This window comes from Orycteropus afer, unplaced genomic scaffold (genome assembly GCF_000298275.1).
Source record: "Orycteropus afer afer isolate SDZICR_OR568_19922 unplaced genomic scaffold, OryAfe1.0 scaffold00064, whole genome shotgun sequence".
Lineage (NCBI taxonomy): Eukaryota > Metazoa > Chordata > Mammalia > Tubulidentata > Orycteropodidae > Orycteropus > Orycteropus afer.
This window is the reverse complement of record NW_006921651.1, coordinates 6828281-6839824: the sequence shown is the minus strand read 5'-3', so window position 1 is coordinate 6839824 and position 11544 is coordinate 6828281. Positions and strand designations below refer to the sequence as shown.

The 11544-nt window shown below is 37.6% G+C and overlaps 1 protein-coding gene across 1 annotated transcript in view; it reads right to left on the bottom strand.

Annotated features, from left to right (window-relative positions):
- The window catches only part of ERLIN1 (ER lipid raft associated 1), a 43395-nt gene that overhangs the window by 8357 nt on the left and 23494 nt on the right, over positions 1–11544 (bottom strand). The window contains exons 7-8 of the mRNA XM_007939965.2: positions 9505–9563; positions 7348–7439 (exon numbers count right to left, since the gene is read on the bottom strand). Coding sequence (XP_007938156.1) covers positions 7348–7439; positions 9505–9563 — 151 coding nt within the window. The remainder of the gene's footprint in view (positions 1–7347; positions 7440–9504; positions 9564–11544) is intronic.

The window sequence follows — 11544 nt, the reverse complement described above, 5'->3', positions numbered from 1 at the left end:
GTTGCATTGTGGTAAATTGTGGTCAATGACATGAGACAAAGTATATGTGAACTGCTGTATGGAAAGTGAATTTGCTCTGTAAATCTTCACCCAAATCAAAATTAAAAAAAAAAAAAAAAGCCAGCTGTAAAATTCAACATGGGTTCTACACTCATGTCAAGACTTTAATGTGGAGTTAAGTCCCCACATTTAATTTGCTTTATTGACACCTACCAGGTGCCTCCAATTTTAGACTCTCATAGAGATCCTTCAGTGAATTCCAAAGGTAAATGTTTACAGTTCCTAGGGTCCAAAAGCTCATGAATCAATGGACAAAAAATATTGTTTTAAAAGTAATTGTAATGCCAAAATCAAGCATTAGTGTCTTTAATATATAAAGTGCTCTTGCAAATAAACAGAAAGGCGACAAGCAAATTATTAAAACCAGTATGAGCTGCCAAAAAAAAAACATAGCCGAATGATTTATCCCAGGAATGCAAAGATGATTCAATAACAGAAAATCTATTAATATAATTTATCATGATAACAGTTTTAAAAAGAAACACCATATTGTCATCTCAGCCATGAAGAAAAAAATTCTAAAAGTTTTAACAGCCATTCATGATAAAAACTGTTGGCAAGCAAAAAAAGGGAGGAGGTGGAGCTAAGATGGTGAACTAGTTAGACACTCCAAGCTATCCCACTATAAGATCCAAGAAACTAAATGAAAGAGATACAGATGATAATCCCAGAACCCTAAACTTCAAACAAAAGGGCAAAGAGGTAGATCAAACACCAACTGAAAGAAGAAATTGAGTAAAAGCAGCAAGGAGAGATACAGAGCAGAGATGCCTTCCCAGCTGGCCTGGCACGACGCAGCCATTTAGAGTCATAGGGAGGCAATTTCACAGAATCCTCAATAAAACAGAGACACAGTGTAGACAAATCCAGAGTGAAGCAAGGTGAGCAAAACACAAACTAGATCTAAGGAAAGGGAATGCGAGAAGGCAGTCAAGAACTGGAGAGATTAAAGCAACCAGTAAACAGGTATAGAACCACTCATCAGCTGTGGTTCCTGTTGATTTGGGTTGGTGACTTACACAATGGGGAACCCCACATATGGGATGGCAGCTGGAGACACTGGACTCTGGAAGCCCCCTCACCCTGGCACTAAGTCGGGGCAGAAACCAGACACGTGGCTGCACTTGCCAAGAAGTGTGCTGGCACCCAGGCTGGTGACTAGAGAACTGTGTTCTCCTTGCTTACCCCGTCCACCCACCTGGCAGCCAGTGATGCTCCCCATGGCCCCTCCATCACTTGGTGGTCTGCCCAACCCAGCCTGCCTCCCTGACCCAGTGCTCCACAGAACATTCTGGCAAATACCCACCATCTCTGTAATTAGCAAGGCAAGCTCTCACAGGTCACATACTGCAAGCCTGTTGCCTCTGTAGTTGGTAGTAAGCACTCCCATAGATTGGGCACTGCATTCTCACCACCTCATGGTCAGCAGTGAGCACTTGTGCCTGCTGCGTGTCACTTTCTTTTTTTTTTTCTTTTATTCCGTTTCTCCTGTTTTTCTCTCCCCTCCCTTTTTTTCAGCGGAAAGCAGTGACTACATTCACACTACTCAGCCACACCTGCCACACCCAATAGGTGAGTGCCACACCCACTCCAGCACCACTGGAATGACAACAGACAGTGGCCAACACCTACTCAACCCATGCTCAGCTGCTTTACACACCAGCAAATAGAGACCCACACCCACACTCCCATAAAGACGAAGAACTGAATCAATGGAAGACAGAATCCATGAAAACCTTCCTCTTATCATAAAAGATGAGAAGATATTCATTCAAGAAGCTCAATGAACATCAAATAGCATAGACCCCAAAAGAAAACACCAATACATACCATAACCAAACTTTCCAAAACCAAAGACAAAGAAAGAATCTCAAGAGTAGCTTGGGAAAAATGGAATGATACTTATAAAGGAGAATCAACAAGCCTAAACTCTGATTTCTCAGCAGAAACCAGGCAGGCAATAAGGCAATGGGATGACTTATATAAAACCCTGAAAGAAAAAAATTACCAACCAGGAATTATATATCCAGCAAAATTATCCCTCCATTATGATGGCAAAATTAGTTCATTTTCAAATAAATAGAGACTAAAGGAACTTGTAAGAACCAGATGAGTTTTCAAGAGATGCTAAAGGGAGTCCTTCAGATAGAGAACCAACACTAAACGACAACCTTACATTAAGACATATGAAACATCACCCAGAGAACATCTAAGTCAATTGGCACAACACAGTCCATCTAGACAATGCTCTACATCCTACTTTGGTGAGTAGCAACTGGGGTCTTAAAGCTTGTGAGCAGTCACCTAAGATGCAACTATTGGTCCCTCTCCATCCAGAGCAAAGAAAAGTAAACAAAATCAAAGACTTAAGGAAACAATTAGTCTAAAGGACTAATAGACAACATGAACTTCAGCCTCCACTACTCTGAGACCAGAAGAACTAGATGGTGCCAAGCTATCATGATTGACCTGCTCTGCTCAGGATTGCAATAGAAAGTCCTCGATAGAGAGACAAGAGAAAAAAAAACAAACAACATAGAACAAAATTCAAAATCATTAAAGACACCAGACTCTCTATCAGACTGGTCTGATAGAGACTGGTGGAATCCCTGAGATGGTGCCCCTTAGATACCCCTCAAAAGCTGAACACACCCGTGAAGATCAACATTCAGCCCAATAGACAGGCATATAAAGTGAATAACACCACCAGGGAGAAACGTACTCTTCAGTACAATTAAGCATACGAGACTACAAAGGTAGCATTTGTCCAAAAGGCTCAGAAGGCAGGAAGAGGCAGGAAAGAATGAGGGGAAATCAGGAACCCAAGTAGAAAGTGGGAAGAGTGCTGTTACAACGAGGGGATGGCAAGCAATGTCAAAAAACAAAATGCATATAAACTGTTGAATGGAAAATTAATTTGCTCTATAAACTTTCACACAAAGTACAACAAAAATTTCAAAAGAAATAAATAAAAAGAAATTGGGAGAAGATACTTGCAATGTATAAAAGTTTTTCCCCTTCCAATACTGCACTGAATCATAGCCTGAAGCAGTATAATAATAAGAAATAAAAGATTTAGGATTACAAAGAAAGAAACAGAACTGTCCTTATCTGAATACAATATAATTGCTCACATGGAAAACCCAAAAGTCTGTTAGAAATAAGAGCATTCTCAGCAAGATTGCTAAATAGAAAATCTATAGCATACTAATACAAAAGCTACAACCAATTAGAAAATGTGTTTTTTTAAAAAAGATCCTATTTGTAAGAGCAAAATAACTTAGAGGATATATAAGTTTCTAAAAAATGTTCAAGAAATTTAAGAAGAAAGTTATTAAACTTTTTGAGGAAGACATTCTCATACATGGAGAAATAGAATTATATATAAGACTCAATATCAAAAAGATATAGATTGTCTCCAAATTGTTGTATACATTCAATACAATTCCAATCAAAATCCCAATACAGCATTTTACTCAACTTGAGGAAGTTGATTCTAAGATTTATATGGAAGAATAAAGGACTCAGACTAATCTAAGACTATTTTGGAAATAATTAGGAATAATTAATAATTAACAGGCATAGTTAAGGCGACCCTCACTCTCTCAGATAGCAAGACTTTAGATAAAAGCTATAGTAATTAAAACAAGGTAGTACTAGGGAAGGATAGACCACAAAAAATGGAACAAAACAGAGACCCTAGCAACAGAACAAGTTATATATGGCACCCTGATATATGACAGATGTGGCATTAGAAATAAGAGAGGAAATAATGAACTATTCAGGAAATATTGTAGGAAAATTGGCTTGCCATTTGGAAAAAATAAAACTGAATCTTAATTTCACACTAAACACTAAAATTCCAGATGGATTAAAAACCTAAATACAAAAAGCAAAATTTTAAAACTTTTATAATAAAATTATTACTTTGGGGTAGGGAAAAGAGTTCTTAAACAAGACAGGAAAAGCTAAACCACAATGGAAAAGATGGACTAAATTGATCATCAAAATAAGATATATGTGTATGTCAAAGACACCATAAAGTTCAAAGACAAGCCAGAAATTGGGAAAAGATACTTGCAATGTATAAATGTGGAAAAGGATTAGTATCCAGAAATTATAAAGAGCTACAAATCAATTCTTTTTTTAAAAAAAAAAAAAGCAATCAAATTGTAGGTTAAGGACTTTAAAAGGCAATTAATACATAAAAAAAAGGAAAGCTGAATGGCCAATAAAACAACATGCAACTTTACTGGTAATCAGAGAAATTCAAATTGAAATCACATGACACTGTGCCCATCATCAAACTGGCACAAATTTAAAAGGCTGACAACTCTGAAGGTTGAAGAAGTTGTGCAAAAATGGGAAGTCAAATACAGCAGCACAGAAACTGGCACTCAAACACTGCAAAAGAGGGGGTGAAGAGGGTACCGTCACTACTGCCTTTACAGACATGGCATTTTTCACAAATTGAAGGTCTGCAGTGACCTTGTGTCGAACAAGTCTATGGGGACCATTTTTCTAACAGTATATGCTTACTAATCGTATCTCTGTTCCATTTTGGTCCGTCTCAAAATATTTCAAACTTGTTCATAATGCTATTGTACATTTAATACACTACAGTACATAGCATAAACATAACTTATATGCACTGGTGCAGTGAATTGCTTGATGTGGCCCTTCTAGCCATTGTCTTCCATTCTGTGATGTTTTGTAAATCCCATTATCCATGCCTGTTTGGGGTGGTATGGTAGTTAAGGTCAAGGATCAACTTGGCTGGGCAGCTGGTAGTAGTCATTCCCTATAATGACTGGCAATGACTCTGTGATGGGATTTAGGTTATTTCTGTTGGGGCAACACAGGTGGAATGTTACTTGAGTCCTGCCTTGCTGGAGGGTATAATTCAATCACCACCCTTAGCTTCCCTGAGGGTATACCTACGAATCTCCTGGAAAGATTCACCCTCCTCTTGCTCCGGCTTTGTGTCTTGGTTCATCCTCATCTCACCCCTGGATTTGGGACAGCAGCCGTCATCTGACCTGCTGATCAAGGTTCATCAAACCCTGAGAATTGGGAGGATCCTCCAGACCTACTCATGGACCTGAGACTTGCCAGCCTGCCAGCCTCCACCACTACTACGTGAGACGAACCCTTGGGTGTCTGTGAGTTCTGTGAGGCGTTACAGTAAAATACAGAACCCTAAGACTGGGGAAATTACTGGGAGGAGAAGGAGGAGGAGTTAATGTCTGAAATGATGGAGTGGTATGGTAGATTGGACATCCGGGACATCTGTAACCTCTGCCTCATGGCGACAGGTCTTGTGCTGATCTTTCTGAGAGAAATTGTTCAAGCAACTGGGAAACCAAACAACTTATGTAACCCGTTTGTTACGATATTTGCTTTACTGTAGTGGTCTGGAAGTGAACCCACGACACCTCTGATGTATGCCTGTATGTTGTAAACGTGAAGATGTGCATATCCTATGACCTATGTTATTTCTACTCGGTCCTATTTCTAGATACTCTAATCTCAATTCTACTCTAGAGACCCTAGAGCAATGCTTCTCAAACTACCTGTGGGAAAGGACTCTGTGTGTGTGTGTGTGTGTGTGTATTTCAACCTGTCAGGAACAATTATTTTATACATGATAATAAAATGAATTACTGGAAAAAAGAAATTAAAAAACAGAAAGATAAAAAAATATAAGCCCCAATTTTTTTTATCTGATTCAACAGACATAAAATTAATGTTTAAAAATGCTGTAAGAACTTCTAAAACTCTCATTCTCAATTTTTGTACTTATCTCATTATGGACCAGAAACAAAAAGCTGGTGACAGGGCAGCAATACATACCACATGCTGAATAGCACTACTCTAGGGAAATTCTTACACACTGCACAGGGCAACATAGGTAAGGTTGTTACTGCAGCACTATTTGTAGTAAGGAAAACCTAGAAACTACCTAATTCTTCATCAGTAATTCATCAGAGTAAACTGAGGTTCACTTACTGAATAATATAATACATGGCAGTTAAAACTCAAAAACAATGTTTATTAAAAAGGTAACTTGTAAATAAAAGGTACAGTTTGACATCATTTTTATTATTTAAAATAGGTAAAACAATTCTATAAATTGTTTATGGATATATATTTCTAGTGAAATTATAAAAATATGGAGAGAATGTATATATACCAGATTATGAATGAGTTCCATTCTTACGGTGGTATTTAAGTTGAATTTCTATGTAAGCTGGAACAGTTAGATATGGTCTTATCTAATGTCAGTCAGATGTTTATCTTAGTATGTAGTATACCTTTTGATGCTTAAAAAACATTAAAGGAACACAGCTACCATAAACATCTTTAACATAATAATACAGTAATAATAATACTGTTCTGATGCATGTCACAAAGTAGCACCCACTTGTTATTACTATTTGTATATACCTCAAATTCCCAACAGGCTTTTCAGGGGTTGGCTCATAACTATGGGTTGTACCTAAGCAGGTATTCGTAACCTGGGGACTGCCTGTACATCAGCTTCAGAAAAGAAGCTACTATGACAAGAACGGTCAAGGAATAACACCAGGGAAGGATAAAAAGAAGTCTTCAAACAGATCTATAATTTTTTTTCCTTATGAGAAAATATGACCTGAAGGAAATATATGGCAAAGTGTTAATGCCTTCATTAATATTGTTCATTATGTATGCACTTGTATATTCAAAATATTTAACAAAAAAATATTTAAATATTCAGCATCCTAGGAACAAACAACTGCGGTCTAAAACTATAGTCGAATAGTATTCTGGAGTGTTAGGAAAACCACTGTAATTCAAAATGAGCTGGAAGCAATCCTGTTGTAATATCATCGATGGCAGTATCTACCTATCCACATACAACCAACTGCAAGGTAACAGCAAGGATGCATACTATAATCCTGAGCTCCAGCCAAAAAATTTTCCTGTTCTTAATCATATGAACAAAAATTCTACTGTAGAAAGAGAACAAAGCTGCTGATAAGCCCTACCTACTCTCTTTGTCCTTAAAAAATAACAAGGCAGCCAATAACGTGGCAGAGAGCCAAAGTACTTCATTAAGTATTGGCTTCACCTCCTTTTTAAGGCTTTAGGACTTCTGCATGTGCAAGGAGTTTCAAGAATTCTCCACTAAGTAGGATGCAATCTTATCTGAAGCCTACCAATATTCATCATGAGACTGACTGACCACAGGACAAACTCGTAACACATGTACCTAGAGACATCCATTTCAGAAAGAAATCCAAGTACCTATAACAGCCTTTTTCCTCTCTGTCTCAGCTTCTTTCTCCACAACTTTTTGTTTCTGTGCAGCAATAAGAAGTTTTGTCTTCTCAGCCTCCCTGTGGAACAACATATTATGAAAATTAGGAATGATTCTCTTAGGTGCAGTCATATAGACAATAATTCTGACCCTACAGTGGATCACAAGAACCATTCTACACCAAGAACTTTCTGACCTGTTAAGGTAGGCAAAACAGGTATTCCTCTGTTTTACTTAGTAATGAGTCTAAGGGTAAAAGGTTAAATGATTTGAAGTGACCCAGAGTTAAGTGTAAATTTACTATGTTTGAATTTTAGTCTAATTTTTTCTCTAATTATATCATGGAAAGGTCTCTCATCTGGAAAGAAGAAAGTGTACTATTAACAATTCCCTTGTTGTTAGGCCACCTGCTAGCACCACTGTGCCAACCACTGTGCACCAGTCTCTGGGCAGCTTCAGTTTCTCATGTACAGGGTCTGGTACGCAGAATGAAATGGGTTTTCAGCCACTGGTTCTGGAAGCACAGTGCCTAAGGCACTTGACTGCTAACCAGAAGGCTGGCGGTTCAAATCCACCAGCCACTACTCGGAAGGAAGATGGGGCAATCTACTTCTGTAATGATACTGTCTCGGAAATCCAAGGAGGGGTCACTATGAGTCGGGTCCAACTCGCCAGCACATAACAACAACAAGCTTGCCCCAAGTGGACACTTTATGCAGTGGACCCGTTTACTGTACGGAAGATACAGTTTGGTGGTTGTTTCTAAGTGTGAACTTGGGCCCAATTTAAGATGATTTTTCCAAGAACTTGTACTTTCTAATAACGGAAATGGCTATCACTAAGCATGCACAAAAGACTAGGTGACCACATGGCAGAAATTGTATCAAAAAAGACTATTATCAAGTAAGAGGTTAGACTGAATAATCCCAAAGTGGCTGTTAATTCTGGAATTTCAACAGTCTACAAAATTAGGAAAGATCCACAAATATCTGAAAAGTAACTCCAATAGTTTCCCCAATGCCATTTCCCCCAAAACTCTCCCCCTTTTGCTTCACTAACGTTGATAAACACAAAATACCACTGTGGATACTATGAATTGTGGACAGGGAATACACAGTATTCATTTTTCTATTGCCACAAACTATCATATTTAAAGACTAAAACAACCTAAGCATTCAATAAATATATTTTTTTCAATAAATGGATCAGATCCATGATCTACCCAGCCTGGTACTCTATGCTTTATAGTTTTAAAAGAAGAGTTCTTCTTCTACAGTGAAAATGGAAAATAAAACTCCACATGATAGAAGATCTAGACCTAGGTGTAAAAAAGGACTCAGAAGTCTTATCACCCCACAAAGCAGTATTATTACTACTCCTTGGACCCTCTCTACCTTTACATCTGTTGTATTCTTGACCTCTGCAAAGTTATTTTTCCAGCATCCCATATTTTTCCTTTTAACATATATATTAAATTTCCTAAACGTGTCTTTCTTCTTTTTAGTATGTGTTATAACAGAATAACACTGTCATTTCATCTGCAGAAAGTATTCCCCTAAAAGATACCCTCTAAAACACTTAGAAACTAATTTCATGTCAAGCAAACAACAACTCATTCTCAGGCAGCCCTGGATACCTAAATGAGAAGACCACAAGGAGTCAACTCTGGCAAGCCTTGGCCAGAAACAAACGATAAAGATCCTGGTCTAATTTTAGATACACAATCACATACAATGGAAACCTAGACTTTATACCAACAAGGTGTCTATTCTTACCAATCCGACACAGTAACAAAATGCAAGTACTGTTTTAAACTTAACTCCTTTTCTCCTCTATTAATATTTAATTCAAGGTACTATTCACATCCAAATTATAACTCCTTGGGCTTCCAGCAATAGTTACACAGGAGTAAGCTGCATCCTTAGCCACTCAACTGACACTGAAATGTCAGTATTAGAAAAAGATTTACTAAGAGTCAAACAGGAATTAAAACATGAGAAAAGGTGATACTACTAGAATGAAAGTACAGAAGATATATCCCACCCCAGAGTACAGTATCACACACACAAGTCTCCTCTAGACTGGTGCATTAGTAAGTAGAGAGCCCTAAATAAAAAACTGGGAATCCCATGCATATTACTCACATTAACTCAAAATTTCTTCGTATGGCTTCTGGGATTTTGGGTTTTGTAACACGCACAGCCTAAAAAATAAAAGTGAAAAAGCCAAAGTATATTTGAAAAAAAAAAGAATTTTCAAAATAAGAGAAATGCTCCTTAAATGATGTTGATAAAACAACAACTAAGATATAATATAGCAGGCTACTAACAAGTATGGACCTCACTGGAAAATCTAACTTTCACGCCATCACACCATGAATCAAAGATAAACTGCTTGTTGTTTTCTTAAAAAATGTCTGACTACAGGAAAGACCATACAAACTCCCTGTGGAAAAAGGGTCTTCCCTAGAAAGTATTTTGCGAAGCTCTTCAGTTGGCATCAGCTTCCCTTTTCAAAGTTGAAAGACAAAGAAACAGAAAGAAGGAAGTCAAAGTTCCAAGACACAAATTGTAGAGTTGGAAACAGTCAAAAAACAAAAAACAGCCTAAGTCATTAGATACCATTTAAAACAACGGACAGTAAATCACTTAGTGTTGACTAAATAGCTCAACTACCCAAGCAAAACAAGTAACTTACTTACAATTAAGAGTTTACAACATTCTTTCTTACCAGAATCTTACTCAGATTAAAGTCTACCTGCTTTTTTAGACATTGTTTGCTAGACACTTTGATTATTTTTCTCTCTTAAGCATACCTTCCATGTAATTAAGATTATAACCTGCTTGGAAAATGCTATTTTTCGAAGAAGGACTTGATCCCTCAAAAACTTCTGATTTACTAGTGAAATATTCCCTACCCTTACCTCCACTGCAAATACATACACAGAACACTTTACTGATCTTAAGTTTTAATATCCCCTTGAAGACAAGCAACACAACCTTTAAACTCTATATGTATGAAAGGGAACAGTCAAATCTGTAGTTAATTTTGAGATCGTAACTAAATATAAGAATTAGAGTAGAGTGGATACGAAGCTGAGGCACTGGGGAAAGAATCCATCACATGCTGAGGTGAGGCACGTGAGGCCACAGGAACAGCTCAGTGGAGCTATGCAGTAGGTGACTAACAACTCAGGACCAGCCTTCATGAGAAATACCAGCTTTCACTATGTGACTGCCTGAAACTCAGATGAATTCCAACACCGATGACATGAATGAGAGGGAAGCACTGCCACACTGTGTTTAATGGCCCCATATCTTTTTAACCGTATAAAACTAAGCATAAAACAGGACTGTCTTTTGGAAATCCTATCTTGCTGTGTGAGGCTGAAGGGCACACCACCCCATGTCTGCCAATCTTGGGATGCTTTATGATTTTTGAATACGTGAAAACACAAATACTTGCTACAACAGGAATACTGAGTAAATCACATCACAACAAATTATAAAAAGAAAAATGATAACATCTCCAAAATCAATGGCCAAAATATATATATATATATACATATACATATAGTGAGTGAGTAGAGAAAAGGGGGGGAAAAAAGATGATGAAATGAATATACCAGTTGAAACTGACCCTTGGAATACATACATATATTTTAACCCCAAAACCAGCATTGCCATCAACCCTTTAAATAACATCCAAACCAAACCAACTTCACTGCCGTCAAGCCGATTTCAACTCATAGCAACTCCTCCTTGGGTTTCTGAGGCATTATCATTATCTCTATGGAAGTAGACTGCCCACTCTTCCACAGGAGGGAAAAAAATCATCAAGGATGCCCATTTTCATCACTCTACTCTACTATAGTAGCTGTTCAAGAAGCAAAGTGAGGCATAAATCAGGTGAAGAAAAAAATACTGATGGTTTCTGAGGTTGTTCCTTCAACAACAAACATCTATTGGGTGCCTATTGTTCCAACCACTGTTAGTCTAGGTACTGGGGTCAGAGTAGTGAACAAGGCAAGACTGTTCTTATGGAACTTAAAATCTTAAGAAAAGGATCAGATGATAAAAAACAAGAGCGCAAAATGTCAGTTCTACCCAAAGCAATCTATACATTCAATGCAATCCCAATCCAGATCCCATCAACATTCTTTAGGGATATGGAAAAAATGATCA